Raw genomic sequence first — 23,781 nt, 5'->3', positions numbered from 1 at the left:
TGTGTCCAGGCAGCAAGAAGGACCACTATGCTAGGTGCTTGACCCTGTTTTTCCATTGTACCTCCCTACATAGGGCTGGAGCGATAGCACAGCAGGTAGGGCGTTTGCCTTGCGCGCTGCCAGCGCAGCCGAGCCGGGTTCGATTCCTCCGCCCCTCTCAGAAAGCCCGGCAAGCTACCGAGAGTATCTCACCCGCTCAGCAAAGCCTGGCAAGCTACCCGTGACGTATTCGATATGCCAAACACAGTAAAAACCAAGTCTCACAATGGAAACGTTACTGGGCCTGCTCGAGCAACTCGATGAACAACGGGTACAGTACTACAGTGCTACCTCTCTACATGCCAATGGAATGGACCTGCCTCACTGGTGCTGGGATGGGTGATGGGACATTGTATGACTGAAATTCAACTAGGAATTAACTTTGTAATCACACTGCCTTAATAAAAAAATTAAGGTTAAAAATAGTACCGCGGGTAGGGCATTTATCTTGCATGCGGCCGACCTGGGTTTGCTCCCCAGAATCCCAACAGGTCCCCTGAGCCAGCCAGGGGTAATTCCTGAGTGCAGTACCAGGTAATCTCTGAACACCACGGGGTGTGGCCCAAAAACTGGGGGGTGGGGAGGAAGGAGGAGATATTTCTGCATTAAACTGCTAAGTTTGGGGTGACCCGTTAAATAGCAAAAGGAAGCAGCGATGTGAACACTTCAGGCCTCTTCCCAAGCTGGGTAAAGGGAAGTCGGCAGGTTCACACTGACCTGTTACTCTCCAGTTGGGGCTCTGGGCAGTTCTCTGCACTTCTGGTCTGAATGGCTATACGTCAGCCATCAGTGCTCCCTGCTCCTGGAAGACTGACAGCTGGTCACTGCTCTGCCCACGGCAGACCAATGACCTTCCTGGGCATCGCTGGAGCCAGGCGGAGTTCCAGAGAACATGAGAAAAGTCAGTGATCTCCCTCTTTCAACTCTCTGAATTTGGTTTCTGACAACTAATTCCAAACTTAGGTTCTTGGTTATCATTAGAGAATGTGCAGTACCTTACAGATTCTAACGTAAGATTCCATAGCATGCTTATGAAGATTCGCGATGGACTTCCCCACTAAACCCAGTGACAGTGCTGTCAAATTCCATCGAATTTACTGCAAAAAGAATATTCAGATCATTGTCTGCCAACACAGGGCTTCTGCACCCTCGCCACTGGAAAGTTCTTTAAGGTTCACCTGACCAGCCTGACTTGGCCACACGTCCCCAGTCTTGATTGCCGGGGAACAAACAGGCTGTATTTTTCCCAGCTGGCAAAGCACCCATGTAACTACTGTGCAAACCCTCCCCTGTCCGAACCCCATGTACATGGCTCTGGGAGGGCGGCCCACTATGGCCCCAGTGCCCTCCAACACCTTCTCCACGCCCACAGCTGCTCACTGCCAGGACTGTCGGTCCTACCTCAGTGCCTCCGGCATGACTGTCCCAACTGGGCAAGGCCAGGAGCCATGCTCAGTTTGCAGCTCCAGACCTGGCGGCAGCCAAGCCAAAAAACAGAGTTCCTCTGAGTTTACCCAATAACTGGAGGGAGACCCAAGGCAAACACGAGATTCCATAAACTAACACAAGCAACGGTCAAGGGTTCCAGAGCCCAGGACCAACAGCAGCCACAGTTTTCTCTTTCAGACACGCATTAGTTCACTGCTCTGAACTCTGACCCCTCACCATTCTCCCCTTGACCTCTGGCCTCTCTCCACTTTCCCTTCACACCAGCACAATCCCTCCCATTGGCATGGAGCATATTCCACAGGGAATCTAGGGCACTTTTCTGAGTGTTTGTGTGTGTATGTGTTCCCAATCTCGGTGTGTGTGTGTGTGTGTGTGTGTGTGTGTGTTCCCAAATGATGCACAGTATTATTCTTTTGATTTGGGCTTAACAACACCAATGACATTATATTAAGTATGCCATTTTTAAATGTACTGTTTGGGGACCAGAGAGATGGCACTGTGGCACTGCCAACCTGGTTCGATCCAAAGCTATGCCAGAGGTGACCCCTGTGTGAAGACCAGAAGCCCTGAGCGCTACAGGGTGTGCACCCCTGCCCCGCCAGAAAAAAAAGTCTTTGAAGTTTTCGATTCCATTCACATTGGTTTCTATAACAATGCTTATATTGCTAATACATGCCAATCAGGTTGTTTCTACTTTTCACTTTTATGAATGCTGCAAAAGATATTTTGTTTGTTTGGTCTTTTTTGGGGGGAGGGAGTCATTCCCAGCGATGCACAGGGGTTACTCCTGGCTCTGCACTCAGAAATTACTTCTGGCGGTGCTCAGGGGACCATATGGGATGCTAGGAATCGAACCCGGGTCGGCCACGTGGAAGGCAAACGCTTTACCCACTGTGCTATATCTCCAGCCCCAGCAAAAGATATTTAAGTGTTCACAAGCACATATGCTAGTTTCTCCTCAGAGTGACCCGTAGAATGGATGCGTTTTTATCAGGGACTCTTTCCCAGAAACTGAAGCGGTCTGAGACCCCATGGGGAGGAACCTGCCACTGGGATGGGGGGTGGGGGATGAGTCCGTGTTAATTTGCTGGTGCTTCCCCAGAACCCAGGATAAATATTTGTCATCAACTTACTGACCTTTAACATCGCCCTTGGCCATCTTTCTGTCACACCTCATCACATTCCCAGACAGGCTTCTGGTCTAGCGACAGACAGACAGATAGGTCTTCTGACAGCCCTGGGCCGGGAGTGCTCAGGTGGGGAGCACAACAGCCCTGTCACCCATCTCCCTCCAGGCTGCAGGACAGATTCTGTCACCTATGATAACTCGCCCCATCTATTCTTTATAGTCCTTTTAATACTGTTTCCTCGACAGGGTACATTAAACGGTTTTCTGAAATAAAAAGGACACATAAGGAATTAGAAAATGTTTAGAAATGCATTACAATAAGATTTATGTGTGACATGTCAAACTGTGGACAACGCCTATAAATGTAGGAAGTCAGGAAATGAAAAGATTCAAAAATAAACAAGCTGAGCATCCACTTCAGAGATGTGGAAAGAGCAACAACATATCCAGGAGGAGGAAGCAATAAAGAACAGGAAAAGTGTGTCCAGAAAAATAATTTTAATAGAAGCATTTACAATACCAAAAGATGATTTTGAAAAAAATAAAAGTGAAATCTTGGGGGAAATTAATCAAGAAAAGACAAAGCAACTATGACAGAACAAAGGAGAGCGGTAACCACAGATACGACAGAAACAAATAAAAAGTCAGGTTAATATTATAAACAATTAGATACCAGTAAAGTTGAAACCTGGACGAACTGTATAAAAGAGACTGCGTAAAGAAGACAGAAGAGTAAATAGTAGAGAAATTAAAATGCAGTCAAGGGGCTGGAGTGATAGTACAGCAGGTAGGGCATGTGCCTTGCACGCGGCTGACCGGGGTTCGATTCCCAGCATCCCATATGGTCCCCCGAACACTGCCAGGAGTAATTTCTGAGTGCGTGAGCCAGGGGTAACCCCTGTGCATGGCCAGGTGTGACCCCAAAAGCAAAATAAATAAATTTTTTAATGGGCTGGAGCGATAGCACAGCGGGTAGGGCGTTTGCCTTGCACGCAGCCAACATGGCCGACCCGAGTTCGATTCCTCCGCCCCTCTTGGAGAGCCCGGCAAGCTACCGAGAGGATCTCGCCTGTACGGCAGAGCCTGGCAAGCTCCCCGTGACGTATTCGATATGCCAGACACAGTAACAACAAGTCTCCAATGGAGACGTTACTGGGCCCGCTCGAGCAAATCGATGAACAACAGGAGGACTGTGACCGTGAAATTTTTAAATAAATAAATAATAAAACAAAATGCAGTCCACAGTCTCCTCTTCAATAAATCCTAGGTTTAAAATCTTTTTTTTTCCATGAAGTCTTTTTAGATAAGTATTACCACATTTTAAAATTAATTTTTAAAAAGATTTTGGGGGCACACCTGGCAGTGCTCAGGGGCTGGTCCTAGCTCTGTGCATGGGGACCGCTCCTGGCAAAGCTCGGGGGACCAAATCTGGTGCCAGGGTCAGGCGAGGGTCAGCCAGCTGCAAGGCAAGCCCTTACCCACTGCACTACTGCGCTCTCTCCCTGACTCCCAACTCAACTTTTATCTTACAGAAGTTGTTGTGGAAAACAGAGGAGGAAACTCAGTGAAAGCAACCTGGCTGACGCTGCGAGCTAGGGACAACCCATTCCAAACTCTGATCAGGGTGACATGAGAGCATCTGCATCGTTCCACGTAAAAGATTTTTGGCACAAGGGCTGCGCCCAAGCCTCTTCAGCGCAAGGAGGGCTCAGCGGGCATCAGATACCACGGGCCGCACTAACAGCCGAGTCAGCAGCGGACGGCGTGTGCCATCACACAAAGCACCCCCTTCACAACACAGCTGAACAGTAAAAGTGAACCTTCGGCGGAAAGCTGAACATTCTCCCTGCAAGGCTGGGACCAAACAGCAACTCCGGATGGCATCTGTGCTTGTGCACACACCAACTTCTTGCCCGACATCCTCCGACAGGACACAGGCCGGGCCTGGGAAGGAGGGCCCGCGCCTTCTCCTCTGCTGGTCAACGCCCCTGATGTGCAGAGGGCCCCGGGGAAGAGGGGGGAGCCCAGGCCAGCTCACAGACCGGGGAAAGCAACTCCTGGCTCCTGTTTCAAGCCAACTGAGTGTGAGGTGGTTACTGGTGCAGCACGAGCCGGTGTGCGAGGGATGGGTATCTGCGACCCGGCACATGAAGAGGCTGGCGATGCCTTGCAGGAATAATGTGCAGGAGTCAGGAGCACGAGAGTAGTCACACAGAGCCCCCGCGCACAGGAGAATACTTTCCAAAGCGCAGGGCTAGTGGCGCCTCCAAAGCCAGCCTGGGGGCTGGAGAGATAGCACAGCGGGGAGGGCGTTTGCCTTGCCGCGGCAGACCCGGGTTCGATTCCCACCATCCCATATACTCCCCTGAGCTACCGCCAGAAGTAATTCCTGAGTGCAGAGCCAGGAGTAACCCCTGTGCATCACCGGGTGTGACCCAAAAAGGGGAAAAAAAAAAATACAACAAAGCCAGTCTGAAAGCACCAAGCACGGCCCAGCGGCTCTGTGGACGCCCCACATCCGGGGGGACCAGCACTGCAAACCCCCACAGTGAGCACCCGAGAAAGTGTTCATTTTTTAATGAATTAAAAAAAAATATCGAGGAGGGGGGACCACACCAGCGATGCTCACGGCTTTCTCCTGCGATGCTCAGGGGACACTCTGGGATGCTGGGATTGAAACCAGGGCAGCCGTGTATAAGGCAAGCGCCCTACCCACTGGACTACCTTTTTGGCCCCATAGATAAAAAACTGTTTCATTTTGGGGGCAACACGCAGTAGCTCTGGGACTGGGCCCGGGCACACGGCCCTTCAAGCTCTACCTTGGGGTGGCCCGGACTCAGTATTAGTCGGAAGGTCACGTTCTCGGATCCCCTGACTCGCGTGGTTCAGTCCCAGAGCTCCCCTAGATGGCGTGCCGGCTGGTCGCCGTGGAGGTGTGAGTCATCTCCGCTTCTGCTCTGAATCAGTGTGCCCAAACCCAGTGACCCTGACTCCACACTGGCCTTGGGGGCTGGAGGCAGGTGGGCTCTGGGGCACTGGCATGGGGAGGCGGCTTCTTGGTTCACTCCAAGATGCTCTGACTGTTGCTACTTTTGTTGTTGTATTTTCCTGGAAAGGCTTCAGAAATCAAATGGTTCGGAGCCTCTGTTAAAGATATTTCAAGGCTAGGTTGGTAGCTACGTGAAATTTATGATTGTATTTTCTGGATTTTTTTCTTTTAAAGGTTTAATTTTTTTTTTAATTTTCCTGCTTTTTTGGGTTACACCCGGCAATGCTCAGGGGTTATTTCTGGCTCTGCACTCAGGAATCACTCTTGGCAGTGCTCAGGAGACCATACAGAATGCTGGGAATTGAAGCTGGCTCGGCCGCATGCAAGGCAAATACCCTACCCGCTGTACTATTGCTCCAGCCGCCTAAATTCGATTTTATTCCACCCGCTTTCTTTACTTATAAAGGAGGATTTTTTTCTACCATATCTGTTTTCATTCATTTTACTTAACTGTGCTTCTAAATCTGTTGGAAACAGCAGACACGAGCCACTGAAATAGCTAGAGCCTAGCACCAGCCTGGGAGCACCCTGACCCCCAAAGAAGACTCCAGTGTGGCTATGTGAAAATCACAACTGGGGACTGTACGTGAAGTTCTCAGGTTTGGCTCATAGGCCCTGTCCCCCCCGCCCCCTCCCCTCCCCTCCCCGGCACTTTTGTCTTTTGTTCAATGGGTAAAGTTCAGTGCATCTCATAATCGCCCCTCTGCTGAGCATATGGACTGGATCCCTTTCTCTCTTATTTCAGTGAACTTGCGCTGTTTGAAATAAACGTCTCTGTTCAAAGTCCCACGGCTCCAAGCCCGGGGCCCACCGCAGTCTGTCCCCTGTGTACTACTCAGCCTTCTCTCTCTCAGCCTTAGGCTTCAACATCACCTGACCGCTTACGGAAGCCAAAGTCCAAACAATTTTGTTATGGTTCATGGTGATGCCTTCTCACTCACAATCAGCAGGTGCTCTGTTCCAAATACCTCGGTTTTCAGGCCAGAGAGTCTAGTGGGTAAGGTACCTGGCTGGCATGCAACCAAGCCGGATTCGATCCCCAGCACCTCACAGGGTCCCTTAAGCACCTGACTCCATGATCTGAGGGCGAGCAGTGTCAGGGGGTGGCCCAACCTCTGCCCCAATAAAAGCAAAATATTGGTTCTGCACAATCCCATAAACGCAGTGGACATCTCCCTGACCCTGCGGTGCCATCCAGACACACTAGAAACAAGCGCCACTATCAGCCTCAGAGAACTCTACCACCCGGAGCAAGGCACACCCGGGGTGCTCTGTCCTGGACAGCGCTCCCTGTGGGGGAGGACACACAGCAGCCACGCCATCTGGACACCTGGGTCTGGCAGGGCCCCACAGCACCCAGTTCTTCAGGCCTGGCTTGGCGGGACTAGCTCACGTTCACGTCACAAGCTGCCGGCACAAAGTCAGGAGAAGAGCAACGGGGAAGGCGTGGCTGGCGAGGGGGCGCAGAGCGGAGACGGCTCGGGGAACCTGACTGGGAAGGACAGCGGGGCCCGTGGCCTGGGTTCCACAGAGGAAGCGGCAAGTGTACAGACAGATGCACTCTGCATGCATACAGGAGTGAGTGTGCATGTGTGAGTGTGTGTGAGTGTGTAGATGTGTGCGTGCACAGGCAGCCGTGAGGCAATCCATCAGGAGAGCGTGTCAGAGCTGGCGCTCTGGAGTCCTCCTGACACAGTTCCAACCTCGCTCTCCTAAACCACTGTTTACAATTCGAAAACTCATTTAGTCTAGGGTTGCCGAGGTAGTAAATATGCTACTAGGCAAAGACCTAAGAACTACTCCTCACAATAAAGGTAGAGTTTTTGTATGGGCTGGAGCGACAGCACAGTGGTAGGGCGTTTGCCTTGCACGCAGCCAACCCGACAGACCCGGGTTCGATTCCTCCGCCCCTCTCAGGAAGCTCGGCAAGCTACCGAGAGTATCTCGCCCGCACAGCAAAGCCTGGCAAGCTCCCCGTGACGTATCCTATATGCCAAACACAGTAACAACAAGTCTCAAAAATAGAGACAATACTGGGCCCACTCGAGCAAACTGATGAACAAAAGGAGGACTGTGTTTGTGTTTTGTATGGGTAGTGTTGCTATTGTTTTTAGACAATTTGGGAGAAGCCAAATGACTGAGGTCACGTTAGAAACTCGGAATACTACCCTGAAGGCAATTAGAACTCACGAGGGGCCTTGACATAAGCAAAGTCTTAGAGAACTCCTGAGTAAAGTGTTTTATATGACAGTTTTTTGAAAAGAAAGTCTGAGCCGATGGAGAACACAGGGGCTCAGGCCACCAAGCCAGGTCGCAGCCCCAGCACGACTGATGGGCCCCCCAGAGCTGCCACGAGTGATACCTCAGCACAGAGTCGTGAAGAAGTTCTGAATACAACCTGGGATGGTCTCAAAACCAGAAATGAATTAAGAAAAATTAAATAGTAATGCAATTGTGAAAAAACTCTAGTTTTAACTGAAATTAACTGTCATACTAAAATGTGTTCATTTAGGCTAGTGATAGCACAGCGCTCAGGGCATTTGCCTTGCATGCGGCCGAGCCGGGTTCCATCCCGAGCATCCCACATGGTCCCTGAGCACCACCAGGAGTGATTCCTGAGTTCAGAGCCATGAATAATCCCTGAGCATCACTGGCTGTAACCCAAAAAGCAAAAATTAATTAATTTAAAAATTAAGTAAAAATAAAATACGTTCATCTTCCACATTCTTGGTTACTTTATATTTAAAAGCATACTTTTAAATAATACACTTAAATAATTTTTTGAAATTTAAATGTCTTCTCTTCAAAGACAGTAAAGAATTAAAATCCTGGACCCCATCAAAAAATGCAAAGAGATGAACAGAAGCTTCCTCAAAGAAGAAATACAAATGGGGGGCGGGAGCGATAGCACAGTGGGGAGGGCGTTTGCCTTGTATGCGGCCGACCCGGGTTCGATTCCCAGCATCCCATATGGTCCCCCAAGCAATTCCTGAGTGCATGAGCCAGGAGTAACCACTGCATTGCTGGGTGTGACCCAAAAAGCAGAAAAAAAAAAAAAGGCTAAAAGTAAAAGGCACATGAACAAATGCTCTTCAGGAGGCCAGAGAGACAGTACACAGGTAGGGCATTTGCCTTGCACAGAGCCGACCCGTTCGATCTGTGGCATCCCCTATGGTCCCCCGAGCACCGCCAGGCATGATTCCTGAATGCAGTCAGGAGTGACCCCTGAGCATCAACAAGTGTAACCCACCAACTTTCTAAACAATGCTCTGAACCACCAATTATCAGAGAGACGCAAATCAAAGCAACGAGCCATCATCTCTCATCTCGTGCCACAGAGACAGACACACATCAGAAAGAACAGGGACAGGAAGGAGCAGTGCAGGCCGGAGGTGGGGAGAAAGGGCCCTCACTCACTGGTCCAGCCTTTCTGGAAAACAATATGGACACTCCTAAAAAAAACTAGGAATTGAGTTTCCATTCGACCCAGCAACTGCGCCTCTTGGAAAGTTGGAAAGTGCCGAGAGCCCATAAACAAACTGGCACTCGCACCCCTATGTTCCAGCACCATCCACCGCAGCCCAACCTGGAAACAATTCAAGGGTCCGAGAATAGATGACTGGATAAAGAAACTCTGGTACATGCACACGACGGGAATATTACTCGGCCACAAGAAAAGATAAAGTCAAGCATTTGCTGCTCCAGGGAGGGACCTGGAGAGTCTTAACGCTGAGTGAAGCCGGCAGAGGGAGATTGGAGCAGGGTAAGTTCTCTCATGGGGGGGGGGGGGGGGGGGGGACAAGGAAACAGAACAAGGAAATAACGAACACCCAAAGACAAGGGAAGCGAAGACCATGAGGGCTGTATTCAACAGGGGCAGGGAGGGGGCAGGGCTCTGGTGGAGCCAGCAAGGGAGAGGCTGAAGGTGGAAAGTGCTTGATGTGTTCCCTGCAGGCACCAGTAGGTGAACACAGTGCAGCCGCTGAATCAAGGGCAAAGTGTCAACACGGTTGCTTGGTAAATCCAAGCTGAAGCCCAGCCTGTCTTCCTGGGTTCACCGTGTCACCTCAGGAGATCCCGGCCAGAAGCTCCTTGTTTCAGGCTGGATCTTCTATCGCCCTGTGGCAACAGTATTTTCTAATTAAAAGAGCCCTTTTGTGCCACAGGGAAGATTTCTGTCATCATCACGAAGTCACGTTAGCCTGGTAGAGATTCTACAAGAGCAAAGCTGGGCTCCCAAGCTCATTTTCCAAGAGAGAAATCTGGTTTTGTTTGTGAGTCACACCCTGTGGCGCTCTGAACTTACTCCTGGCTCTGTGCTCAGGGATCCCTCTTGGCAGGCTTAGGGGACGACAGTGTGGGGTGCAGTGATCAAACCCAGGTCAGCCTCCTGCAAGCCAAATGCCTCACCCCTGCAAATGCTCCAGCCCCTGGTTTTATTTATTTATTTATTTATTTAGAGAGAGAGAGAGAGAGAGAGAGAGTGTGTTTGTGTGTTTAACTACATTTTTAAATCCTAAATTTTCACTTGCTTTTCCTTTTTGTAATTCGCTGCTTGCTTACTGGGAGCCAGTTGAGAATCTTTTTCACAACCTCTAGACAAAACATTGCTGGTCACCAAGCTGCTCCACCTTTTCTTGGTGATTTTGCTAATAAGACCAAATCTTTTGTTTTCAGACCTGGTGAAAAACAGTTTTGTTCCCGGTGAGCAGGGGAAGCAGAAATCAGACCACTTTCAAGCAGCACTTGTCAGCAAGGATGAATGCAGTTTACTTGCATTACATAATAATAGCACCTAATTATGCTTAAAATGTACAATTCAGTGTGTAATTAACATGTGAAAAAGCGGTAGTTATTATCCTCTCACTGGTAAAAGGATGGGCGATTTTTCATCATTTACGTTTTGCAATATTTCCCAATTTTCCAATGAGCGTGAGTTGTTTGGTTTGGTTTGGTTTTTTTCAAATCTTGGGGGCTGGAGCCAGAGTGATAGTACAACACTAGGGTGTTTGTCTTGCACGTGGCCAACCCAGTTCGATCCCCAGCATCCCACTCGGTCCCCTAAGCACCGCTGGGTGTGACCCAAAAAGGCTGGAGAGAGAGGGTAGCGGGGAGGGGCTTGCCTCACACTCAGCCAACCAGGTTTATTCCCAGCACCCCTCCCCCAAGCCCAACAACAAGCGATTTCTGAGTGCAGAGCCAGGGGTGGTCCAAAACACAAAGCCAAAAAAATCACCTGATGGGCCAGAAAAAGAACAACTCAAAGGGCCAGTAAGTGCAAATGCTCAACCCCATGGGGCGAGCCTCAGGCAGCAAGAGGCAGGACAGCTCAGGATGCAAGGAAACAAAACAAAGAATCAGTTTTGGGCACAAGGAAGATCGATGAGAACCTGGGGTTATAAAATAAAGTGAATATGGCATGATTATGTCTTTGATAGAATATTTTGGATAACCAATTCATGTTTTCTGGATGATGACTTTTTCATAGTTTAAATAATCCCAAGGTATGCAACATTCAACGTCAAAAAATTAAATGTATTTAAGATTTTACATAGGCGCTCATTCCTGTTTAGTGTGTTTATGGGCCACACCCAGAGGTGCTCAGGGCTTACTTCCGGATTTAGACCCTGGGATCACTCCTGGCAGACTCCGGGAACTTTATGGGGTGCTGTGGATCAGCCCTGGGTCAGCTGCGCAAGGGCCACCCCCGGGCTCTATTATCTCTCCAGCACCCCCATGTGGTCCTTGATAATAGTGCAGCACTCAGGTGGGGAAAAACTCAGGTGGGGAAAACATTCAGTTTGGGCCTAAAGGATGTGTGTGTGTGTGTGTGTGTAAGTGTGTGTGTGTTGGTGTATGCAAGAGAGTGTGTGTGTATGAGTCTGAATGTGTGTTGGTGTATGCAAGTGTGTGTGTAAAACTCCGTGAAAACATTCAGTTTGGGCCTAAAGGGTGTGTGTGTGTGTGTGTGTGTGTGTGTGTGTTGGTGTATGCAAGAGAGTGTGTATGAGTCTGTGTGTGTGTTGGTGTATGCAAGAGAGTGTGTGTGTATGAGTGTGTGTGTGTGTTGGTGTATGCAAGAGTGTGTGTGTATATGAGTCTGTGTGTGTGTTGGTGTATGCAAGAGTGTGTGTGTATGAGTCTGTGCGTGTGTGTTGGTGTATGCAAGAGTGTGTGTGTATGAGTCTCTGTGTGTGTGTTGGTGTATGCAAGAGAGTGTGTGTGTATGAGTCTGTGTGTGTGTGTGTGTGTGTGTGTGTGTTGGTGTATGCAAGTGTGTGTGTAAAACTCCATGGCAGAGGGAGACCAGGAAAAGCAGCGTTAATGCAGACCACCATCCCTGGGAAGTTCCAGGCCTTGGCCTTAAAGGACAGGCAGTACCTGAACGCGTCCCGGATGGAGGGTGTATCTGAGCACAGCTCGGAAGCATAAACGCAGAGTGCATTCATGGGAGTGAGAACAGAACGAATTCAGCACTGGGTAGGACGACAGACTGGGTAGGATGGCTTCTGGATGATTCCACGGATCTGTGAATTTGGCACAGGCGTGACCTTCGAACTCCAATAAAGCATCCCTGTCCTGGGGGCTCTGAGCTCACAGACAGGCAGCACAGAGAAGGTCTGAGTGACCTGGAAGCAACAAATAGAGCAGGGGGAGGCGGGCAGGGTCTGAGCAGACCCTGGGACCAGGCCCTGGCACCACCTGCCACTCCTGCAGGCCCAGGCGACTTCGAGGGGCAGAAGCGGGAGGCAGAGCCCAGCCCCCAGCCCCGAGGCCCCCTCTAAGCCACCACAGGCTGCAGAGAAGAGCAACTCAAACCCCCAGGTTCCAGACCCCCTTGGCTAGCAGATCACTCTTCGGTGCCTCCGGATATTGCTAAAATGTAAATACCCCCTGAGGGTAACATCTTAATTCCCTCTTTGTTCTTTTCAGCTCTGAACCACAGAATTCAGCGCTTTTTCTCCTCAGGGAGATTTCCAAGTGCTCCTCCTCCTGCTCCTCTCCCCACCCCCACTTCCTGGAGCGTTAACTCCCCTCTGAGGTTTCCATAGGAACTTATCTACCTCCTAAGCCACCGCATCCAGGGAGCCTTCCGGGCTGCCATGCCTGCTCAGCCTCTGCCCTCTGCCCTCTGCCCTCTGCCCTCTTCTCCCTGCCCCTGGCCCAGCACCTGGTCAGGCAAGAGCAGCAGGCCCTGGAGGGACCCCTTGGAGACCATCAAACCTGAGCACTTCCCCGGCTCCTTCCTGCTCCCCTGGGGAAGGCCGGGGCTGCCTCAGTCTTTCTTGGGCGCTCCTGGTTCCTGTAATCCTTCCCTGGGTGTCTGCTCTCAGGGTGGGGCCAGGCACAGCCTCGTGAGGGGGGCCCTACAGCGCCCTGAAAACACCCGATGGCCTCCTCTGAGCTGCTCCTCTTCAAACCAGCACTCGGTCCCCAACTGCTCTGCCTTCCTGGACAGCCTCGCCCCCTATAACCCCTGTGCTGCTGGGGTCACTCCTGAGCATCGCCAGGTGTGCTCAACCCCCACCCCCCGCAAAAAACAAACTTTTAAACATTTTTAGTGAGTAAATTCGTGTATGACACAACCGTCATCATTGCAAGAGCTATGGAGGCCATCATGTTTGGTCCATTATCTACCTTTGGCACACATCTCCCATCCGACTCCTCAGTGTCTGTACTGCAAACCATAATGCCCCAAAGTAGAGAGAGATGATGGGAATCATGTCTGCCATGGAGGCAGGGGAGGGCGGAAAAGGGGGGTTATACAGGGGATATTGGTGGTGGGGAATGTGCACTGGTGGAGGGATGGGTGTTTGATCATTGTGTGATTGTTACCCAAACATGAAAGCTTGTAACTATCTCATGGTGATTCAATAAAATTTAAAAAAAAAAAAAAAAAAGGAGCTATGGAGGCCACAGCTGGCGCCCACCCCGCGAGCACTCGGTCCACCTGCGCGGTCAGTCCGCTATATCCCAGGCCAGCTCCCCTCGAGAGACAGAGGCCCACAGCTCCCCAGGGTGCAGCCTCACTCTTGAGCTGCTAATTACCTGCACTTCCCATTCTAAACCTTCCAGATCTTTCTGCTTCTTGAAGGTCTAATTACAAAGCCTGGAGCTCAACCCACTAGCAAACCATGACTCTTCAGGGACCCTTGCCGGTATCAGATTTCTGCTCTCTCCGAGGAAGCTGATGCCCTCATGGCCAAGTCTGAGTGCCAAGAGCGGGCAGCACCCATGCCATTTCCCCACCTGCCCATGCAGGCCCCAGCAAGCACCTCATTCGTCTCTAGGGAACACGAGGGGCACCCACACAGCACTCGGTGGGTACCGGAGCTCAGGGCACAGCAAGCACAGGCCAGGCAGGACAGCGAGCACGAACCACGTTCCCACCTGTTTGTGGACCTGCAGGTGGCAGCACCCGGCTGAGCGCAAAGGCCAGGCCTCTCCCCACTCCACTCCTTCCAAGTCTTAGTTCGGATTTTTGCCACATCACCACAAGTGCACCTGATCCCAACCTGCCGCCTTAAAGGACAGACCACACAGCAGCAGGTAGGGAGCTTGCGGGAGACGCCCTGAGCACAGAGCCAGGAGGAAGCCCCGAGCAGTACCGGGTACAGCCCAAACCTCCCCCTCCCCCCCAAAAAAAGAAAGACTGTAACCACCTTTTGCCTCATGTTTCTTGTGCCCAAAGTATAGATTTTCAGAGTTTGACCCATTTAAAGCTGCACTGAGGGCCAGAGAGCTAGTAAAGCGCTTTCCTGGCATGCATTGACTGGGTTCGATCCCCAGCACCGCAAGTGGCCCGCCAAGCACTGCCAGAGGGATTACCAAGAGCAGAGCCCGGGGGAGTCCCCCTGAGTATCATCGAGTGAGACCCAAAATGCAAAAACAGAGAGAAAGCCCTGAGCACGGCCAGGTGCAGCCCAAATACCACCCTCTCCCCCTTCCCCTCCCCTACACACAAAGGCATCAGAGGGACCAGAGAAATGCCAGGGATTAAGCACTCACCTTGCAGGCAGCCAAGCGCAGGTCTGATTCCAATCCCCAGCCAACTTGGTCCCCCGGCACCACCAGGGGTCACTCTTGGACACTGAACCAGGAAAAGTCCCCGAGCACTGCTGGGTGTGCTCCAAAGTCACCAAGTCTGTTCATTTGGTTGTCGGGTCACAGGCGGCAGTGCTCAAGGCTCACTCGGGGCTCTGCGCTCAGGGATCACTCCTGGCGGCGCAGGATGGGCTGCTGGAATGGCACCGGGTTGGCCTTACTCAAGGCCAGCACCTCATCCGCTGTACTGTCTCTTCAGATTGTTTTGTGCTCTGCCCAGTATTAAAAAATCACCCTGCCCACCAGGACAAACAGAGCTCCAACAGCCGGGAACCCCCAGAACCCGATCACCACCGTGCTCAAGGCCCATCTCCACCGGATTGGGACGAGCCTCATAAAGAGTGAATCTGTTGAAAAACTCAGGTATGTGGGTTTTGTGCCGGAAATCTCCCCCATCAGGGACGGGCAACCTCCCCCCTCCTGTTCTTCAGTCCGCAGTCCCGCCCACAAACTGCCTCTGGTGCCACATAAGCTCACATAAGCCACGATTCAGAGACTCACAAATAAATCTCAGAAGAGAGCAAAGAGCTGCAGAGATGCCTCCAGACCCCAAAGTCACCATCCAGTTAGAAATTTAACTCCTCTTAGTCATAGTCTACCGTCAAATATTTTAGGAGTATCTTTAATGTTTAGATAGTATATTAGCAGCATGCAATAATTACATCATAAATTCTCAAGCAGAGGCAGTCTATTGCAAGACCTTCTTTGCTCCCGGTTATCATAGGCTGTTTTAAGTTAGAAAACTGAACAGCAACACTGAATACTGTAGAAATGCACTTTGCTCAGTAATTCTTGAGTTGTTGCAATATCTGATTATCCATTGGTTGTTACAGAAAAAAAATTCTTAACCGTAATTGATGGTTGTTGCTGGAAAAATATATTGCCTGTATTTCTACCTCTAGTAATGGGCTTTACGTGCTAGATTTTAATATCCTTGAGCCCGGGCAAGTGCACAAGAAACATGGTTTACTTGCACAAAACTGAATCAGTTTTCAGAGATCGTTAATGCCCTTGAAGTGGTTTTTGTGGGTGTGAAACAAATGGTGAGAATTTGAATTGGTCCCTCTTATTATATAGTATTGAAATCAAGTCTACTTAATTTATCAAGTCATGTTCATGCCCTGATTTTATACTTGTATCTATCAATAAACATTGTGATACTTGAAAAAAAAAATTTTAACTCCAGCTGCAACACCCTACTTAAAATTTTAGAATTCCTAGAGCTCACGAATACATGTTTCAAGGTGAGATACAACAATCCTCATACACCTTCTTCTAAGGAAACTTTTTTTTTATCATTTTTAGCAAATCATTCATAACAAGCAATACAAAATAAAATATTTAGGGCCTGCTACTGGGGCACAGACTTGAGCGATGTTTGGGAAAATTCAAAACAATGGTGATGGGAAGGTTTAATGATGGTGGGATTGGTGTTGGAATATTGAATGTCATAAATTGTGAACAACTTTATAAAAATAAAATTTTAAAAAATTTTAAAAATAAATCACCCTGCCAATGACAGCATCTTCCTCGGACTTTTACAAGACTGAGAAAGTAAAATTCTGGGAGGAGACTATGGTCACCTCCTGGAGTGCTTCTGCCTGAACGATCTGCATGAAGGAAGCTTTGACAACAAAGTATAAGATCAATCTGATCCAGCCAACATGCTCTGGTGCTCTGACGCGACAAATACCCTAGTTTTGTACTGGAGTTTTTAATCATTCAAACAGCGGGGTCTGCGTGGCCAACGGCAGGTGAAAGGTTCTGCTGACCAAAGGAAAAGGAATGGACATGGTGGGCAAGGCTCCCAAACTGTGGGGTCCGAGAAAGCAAAGCAGGTCCGGTGCTTGCCCTGCACACAGCTGATCCAGATCGATCCCCAGACCCTCATAGGGTCTCCCAAGCCCCACCCCAGGAAGAATCCCTGAGCACTGAGCAAGGAGTAAGCCCTGAGCACCGCTAGGTGTGGGTGTGGCCCAAACCCCGAAAGAGTCTCAAATCTACCTCTTAAGTCAAGCCTTCCTTATTTTCTTAAAACATCTTCCAGACGTTTCACACAAGTTCTACATCTTTCACTCAAGCTGTGATGTTAAGAAGGTAAGTAGCGACACCCACTCAGACACATCACCCAGCACCAAACCCGAACATCTATCCATTCTTTTCCTCCTGGCCACTTGCAGCTGCCGGCAGCACCATCACCTGCCTGGGGCCGGGCACAGCCCCTCCGCCACCTGCTCGGGCCGCTGTCTTGACACTCCTGCCGCTGGACGCCGGCTACACGGCGGCACCCAGGGCACAGTCTGTCCTGTGTCCCCCCCAGCAGGCACAGCAAGAGGCTTCCCTGCCCCCTACCTCACACATGACGGGCGAGAGGACAGCCTGAGCTGGAGGTGGCTGACGGAGGGCCACAGCTCCGGACACGCCGCAAAGACACCAATGTGCCCCCCCCCCCCAACTTGCTCCTTTTACAGAACAGATCTAAGTGGTGAGGAGTGTTTATTACAGTTGGAAACCTAGCAAAGAAATTTTTTTCCTTTGTTAACCAAAAACAAAGTTTTGCAACTTTTTTTTAAAGAGCTTTTTCAAGGTTTTTGTTTATTTGTTTTGCTTTTGGGGGTCACACCCAGCAATGCAGAGTAGTTACTCCTGGCTCTTGCACTCAGGAATTGCTCCTGGTAGTGCTCAGGAGACCATATGGGATGCTGGGAATCAAACCCAGGTCGGCCGCGTGCAAGGCAAACACCCCACCCACTGTACTATCACTCCAGCCCAAGTTTTGCAACTCTAATCATAAAATAATTCTTCTAAAACTTTTATTTTAAATTTTGATCACACCCAGCAATACTCAAAGATTGCTTCTGACTCACACTCAGGAATCACTCCTGGCCATGCTAGGGGGACCACGTGAGATGGAACCTGGGCCCCACGGGCTGGAACCTGGGGCTGGGCCCCGTGCTAGGCAAACACCCGACCCGCTGGACGATCTCTCCAGCCCAACACTCCAAAGCAAAAAGGTTTCTTTAATAATCAGACATCCTAGTCCCAAATTAAATACACAGCTATCTCACAACAGAGACTAAAATGCCAAAACCTGGAGAGGACGGGAAAGAGGACTCTGGCGGATGACTGCAGGGACGCTCCTGCGGGAAGGGGCTCTCTCTGCCCCAGGCTCGGGAGACGCTCCGTCAGGGAACGGGACCATCCGATTTTTTAACTTGAAAAGTTTCTCTCCTAGACTAACCAGGTTTCAAGTCATCACTCGGCAAGATTCACGAACAAGGGCTCAGGAGGCCAGTTATGGCCCTGTAGCTCTGTCCTAGGGTCCCGGCTACAAGAGAGAGAATGACGACGGAAACCCGTATCCCGCGAGTGTCTGTGTCCCGAGGGCCGTGTGAAGGGCCGACGCCGCCCGGAGCCCTCACCTGTCTCCACGGTCTCCGTCTCCACCTCCTGCTCCTCCGCCACATCCTGCATCAGGTACGTCTCGTCGTCGTACACCAGCACCTGCGCCGCGTAGCCCTGCTCCAGCCTGGCGCTCGGGACGGGCTCCACGATCACGGCCGGGTACTCGGGCACCTTCTCGCTGTCCTACGAGAGCGGGGAAGAAGCCGTCAGGCACCTCCCAAGCCCGGCCACACCGACACGCAGAAGAAGCTCAGGCCGACGCCAGGGGCCACGGAGTCTCATGGATCCGGGACAGAAGGAAGGAGCTATCACCGCGTGCGGGGGCTGGGTGAAGTCGTTAAGACTTGCTACTTCCTGGCTCTGTGACCACACCCGGAGGGGCCCAGGCCGTCTCGGGGATCAAATCCGCTCTGACTCCCATGACATGTTTTTTACATACATATTCTTTTTGCTAGGCTGGAGCGCTGGCACAGCAGGTAGGGTGTTTGCCTTGCAAGCGGCTAACCTGGCCGACAGGAGTTCGATTCCTCCGCCCCTCTCGGAGAGCCCGGCAAGCTACCAAGAGTATCTCGTCGCACGGCAGAGCCTGGCAAGCTACCCGTGATGTACTCGATATGCCAAACACAGTAGCAAGTGTCATGATGGAGACGTTACTGGGCCCGCTCGAGCAAATCAATGAACAACAGGAGTGACAGTGACAGTAACAGTGATTCTTTCTGCTAGTCTGGAGCAATAGCACAGCAGGTAGGGCGTTTGCCTTGCACACAGCCGACTCGGGTTCAATTCCTCTGCCCGAGCCCGGCAAGCTACCGAGAGTATCTCGCCCACATGGCAAAGCCTGGCAAGCTCCCCATGACGTATTCGATATGCCAAAAACAGTAACAACAAGTCTCACAATGGAGACGTTACTAACAACGGGAGGACAATGCTACAGTGCGACAGTGCTATTCTTTCTCTATTCTTAAATGGTGTGTGTGTGTGTATGCGACTTTTTTTTAAGTATTATGCAAATTTTACTTTTAAAAAAAGTTATGGTAAGCTTGATTCTCTTTTTAAAGTGTACACTAAATATTAACATTGAGCACTGTACTCGGTAGAAGGTAAAAATTCTGAGGGCGGGGCTGGGGAGAGCAGAGCAGAAAGGGCCCTTGCCTTGCACTCAGCCGGCTCCTGTTCGGTCCCCGGCACCCCACAAGGTCCCCAAGCACTGGCCCGCATGGCCCCTGAGCACAGAGCCAGAGAGCAAGCCCTCCGGTGGCAGCAGCAAGTAAACAGAAAGAGCAGGAGAGCATGCCATGGGGGCGGGGCAGGGGGTCCAGCTCCTCTGCCGAGGCCAAGTCACAGGAAGCAGCAGGGACCCGGGTGCCGGCCTTCCATGAAACCTACTCCCGCACAACCCCGGGCACCGCAGGGCACACCCAGCAAAACTCCTGCCCCCCCAAAAAAAGAAAGAAAAAAAGTTCCAGGCTCCAAGCCTGCGAGCCAGGAAACAGCTGCTTGGGCACGTGGGAGACACTGCACGGGCCTCGTGCGCGTCCAGCATCACACTCAGCTGCCCGGTGACTCGCTTTGCCCCTTCGTGGCTTGGAAACACCCATGTTTTGGTTTTTCCGCTTTTGTGAGTTTTACTCATGCTATTTTTTTGGTGGGGAGGATCTGGGCCACACCCGGCCGTGCTCGGGGCTTACTCCTGGCTCTGCACTCAGGGATCACTCCTGGCAGGCTCGGGGGTCCATACTGGGAGCCAGAGATCCAACCTGTTCCAATCGTTTTCATGCACGCAAAGCCAAGTTCCAAGGAGGGGCAGAACTTGAAGTCTGTAGCCTCGTCCAATGATAATGCTCAGCTAATAAAATATTAACAGACATTCATAGATTCAACCTTCTAATCAGTGCCCAGAGGTGACTCGATGCTGAGATGCAGATACTGACGGCCGTGCGCTATGCACTGGAGTTAGCAATTTTTACCAGGGAAGGAGAGTGGGAAATGAAGGAATCAGCAGTCTTGGGGTTAAAATAATATAGTAAAAAAAACTTATACATCTACTAGGTTATTTTACCGAGGATTACTATAATCTTGCTCAAGTCCCCAGCGCACACACTAATTAAAATGCAAGAAAGCCAGCTCCAGAATGAGCACGCTGCACAAGATCGGAGGGTTAAAAGTAGGGAAAGGGATGTTCTGGATAACCTTTCAGTGTCAATATTGCAAATCACAGTGCTCAAAAGGAGGGGGGAGGGGAGGGGGGGAGAGAGAGACAGAGATGGGAGAGAGAGAGAGAGAGAGAGAGAGAGAGAGAGAGAAGAAAAGACCTGACATAGAGGCAGGGAGGGGGAGGGGGTAGGGATCATGGGAGGGAAACTGGGAACACTGGTGCTGGGAAATATACACTGGTGGAGGGATGGGTGTTGGAACACCGTATGAGTGAAACCCAATCATGAACAGCTTTGTAAGGATCTATCTCACAGCGATTCAATTAAAAAGTTAAATAAATAAATAAATAAATAAATAAAAAGAAGGCCTAGAGCAAGAGCTCAGCAGGTAGGGTGTTTGCCTTGCACGTGGCCGACCCAGGTTCGATTCCCAGCATCCCATATGGTCCCCCGAGCACCGCCAGGGGTAATTCCTGAGTGCGGAGCCAGGAGTAAACCCTGTGCATTGCCGGGTGTGACCCAAAAAGCAAAAAAATAACATATTAAAATAAAAAAGAAAAGAAAGAAAAGAATCCAGCTCCAGCGGGCCTGGCACGGTCTACCCCACTCTCTAGAGCAAAGGCTGTGAGCAAACAAAACATGGCAGAGCCAGTTCCATTTGAGTTCAAGACATCCAATCAAAAGAATGCCCGGGCAATGCCGGACACTGAGCCCAGGCCCCGGCGCTCCTCAGGACCACAAGCTGCAGCGGAAGCTCAGACACGCCCACTCAAGGAGTGTCTGCTCCGAGCAAGGACCACCGTGTCCCCGGCACACGAGCCCTCAGAAAGCACTCGTGGCTGGGCACGACCCCCCAGCACACACGCCAGGAAAGGGCTCTACTGCTGAGCGGTATCCCCCACCTAAAGGACGTCCTCAATGAAACATAGTGAGTGAGGAGGGGCCCGGGCAATAGCACAGTGGGGAGGGCATGCGCCTTGCATGCGGCAGATCTGGGTTCAGCTCCTGGCACCCCAAATGATCCCCCCAAGCCTCTTAGTAATCCCTAAGCATAGAGCCAGGAGTAGTAAGTCCTGCGCAGTGCTGAGTATGACGTATAAACCAAATAATAATCATTGTTATTATTATTTTTGAGGATCTGGAGAGATAGTACGGCAGATAAGATACCTGCCTTGCACACTGCTGACTTCAGTTAAATCCCCACTAGTCCAGTCCTCATCAAGAATGACCCCCTGGGCACAGCCAGGAATAGCCCCTGAGCATCACCAGGTGTGGCTCAAAATCTCCAAGAAAAAAAAACAAAAAATAAAATCCTCAAAGCCAACAGAGGTCATTTTGAGACTGTGAAAATAAATTATTTGCATATTATTACATAACAAACACCAAGCTGATGGGAATGTACTGCAACAGACCTAATTTACTTTAATCAACTTATTCTGGTCTGTTCATTGAAATAAAATGCACCTATTTAAACGTACAGCTTGCGATTTTCACAAATGTAGCACTGAACTGTAGCACTGTTCTCCCGTTGTTCATCGATTTGCTCAAGCGGGCACCAGTAACGTCTCCCATTGTGAGACTTGTTGTTACTGTTTTTGGCATATCGAATACGCCACGGGGAGCTTGCCAGGCTCTGCTGTGTGGGCAGGATACTCTCGGTAGCTTGCCGGGCTCTCTGAGGGACGGAGGAATCAAACCCAGCTCGGCCGCGTGCAAGGCAAACGCCCTACCCACTGTGCTATCGCTCCAGCCCAGCCCTTTCACAAATGCAGACCTATGAATTACATTTGTAATTACCATCACAAAAACTATCGCTATAGAAATTTGCATTGTGCCAAAGCACTCTTGTGCCCATAGAGTAGCCATCACCCACTGCCATGCGCACCCCCATTATATCTGCCTCTTCTGAACGTCTCCTGCTGAGGGGTCAGACAGTCAGTAGGGGCTGGAGGATGCTCACACTGCACGAAGCCGACTGGGTTCAATCCCCAGCATCCCATATGGTCCCCTGAGTTCCGCAAGGAGTGAACCCTGAGCACAGAGCCAGGAGGAATCCCTCAGCACTGCCACGTGTGCCCTACCCCGCCCCCCAAAAAAATTTCCCCAAAAGAATTCTTTGCAATGTTAAATCTCACACTGCATGAACAATCTGTGCCCTTTGTGAGTCCAGGTTCTTTGGGTCAGTGTGAGGTTCTGCGGCCTGGTGCCCACACCTGGTACTTCCTCTCTATCCATCACTATCCATTAGCCGTCTCCCTGCCGCTGCAACGCTCCCACCCGCGTCCCTGCTTTCTGCCGCCTTCCTGCCCATCTGCCTCCCGAGCACAAGCGCAACTCCCGGACCCTGTGATGATTAAATGGCTATCCGGGGTCCCATGGCAGGTGGCCTAGGGAGTGTGCCACACGGGGATCAAACCTGTACTCCGGCCCTCCACGCCCTCTCTCCGGGGCGCTGCAGGTGGAGCCTTACGAGGCCTGGCAGAGTCTTCACAGAGGCAGCTCTGAGAATTCTGGGCCGGAGGGACGAGGAGCGAGAACATGGCCGAGCCAGGCTCCATCCCCTGCATCCCATAAGGTTCCTGGAGGTTGCCTGGAGTGAGCCCTGAGTGCGACGCCAGAAGCACTGCCAGGCGTGACCCAAAAAACAAAAAAAACAAAAAAGGGAAAAGAAGTGACACGTGCGCGCCCCCGCTGCTCTGCATTCTCCCAGGCACAGTGCTCCCCGTTTCCCACCCTCCGGGGTACAGAGGCATCGCGCTATGCTGGACACTGCTGACTCCCGACAGTCAATACTGGACCCTTTCAAATGCTTGTCGGTAAGATTCCTTCATGCCGGGACCCCAGGGGACCATGACACTTGGAACAGGTGGGGGTGGGGGGGTGGGGAGAGGGCTGCTGACCTCTTGGCATTTCAAGCCGCCGCTGGAAAGCTCCAGAAGAGACCCTCCACTGTCCACCACGGCGGACGTCATCATGCCACCGCTGAGGAAGCTTCACTGGCCACCGACGGGCGCCACACAAGGCTCATAAGGGGAGGCCAGGGTCAGTCGTCGGCATTCCCGGGTTCTTCAAGTCAACCGCGATGGCGCAGAGCGGACGCCCGGGAATCCAGCCTTTGCACGGCAGGGCCAGAGCGCCTGGGAGAGAAGCGTTGGGAAAGTGATGAGAAACACCCGGGGGCCTCAGCAGCAGGTGTGATTTCAACATTTGCAGACGCCCAGGAGGAGGAGGAGGGCGGACGTCGCGCCAGCGCCCATCCCGCTGGCCCGGGGAGGCGGCAGACGTGGACCCCAGGCTCAGCCCGGGAGGGGCAGGACCCCCGTTGCCGCAGGAAGGTGCCCTTTCCTTCCTCGGGCATTCGGGTGGGAGTTTTCAAACCTTTCCTCTATTGAAAACAAAATGAACCGGATCGTGACAACTTCTAAAACGACCCAGCTGCTTATTTACACAAA

General features: G+C 51.2%; 1 protein-coding gene across 2 annotated transcripts in view; it reads right to left on the bottom strand.

Annotated features, from left to right (window-relative positions):
• ELF2 (E74 like ETS transcription factor 2) overlaps nucleotides 1-23,387 on the bottom strand; it is a 46,535-nt gene extending 23,148 nt beyond the window's left edge. The window contains exons 1-2 of one of the 2 annotated variants that reach the window (XM_056134530.1): nucleotides 23,230-23,387; nucleotides 18,194-18,359 (exon numbers count right to left, since the gene is read on the bottom strand). In XM_056134530.1, coding sequence (XP_055990505.1) covers nucleotides 18,194-18,359; nucleotides 23,230-23,304 — 241 coding nt within the window. In that variant the 5' untranslated portion in view covers nucleotides 23,305-23,387. The remainder of the gene's footprint in view (nucleotides 1-18,193; nucleotides 18,360-23,229) is intronic. The other variant, XM_056134531.1, reaches the window with a different exon arrangement.
• Between the last annotated feature and the right edge of the window lie 394 nt (nucleotides 23,388-23,781).

The sequence above is a fragment of the Sorex fumeus genome, unplaced genomic scaffold (assembly GCF_029834395.1).
Source record: "Sorex fumeus unplaced genomic scaffold, SorFum_2.1 ptg000099l, whole genome shotgun sequence".
In the NCBI taxonomy this organism is placed as follows: domain Eukaryota; kingdom Metazoa; phylum Chordata; class Mammalia; order Eulipotyphla; family Soricidae; genus Sorex; species Sorex fumeus.
This window is presented reverse-complemented; position numbering and strand designations above follow the sequence as displayed.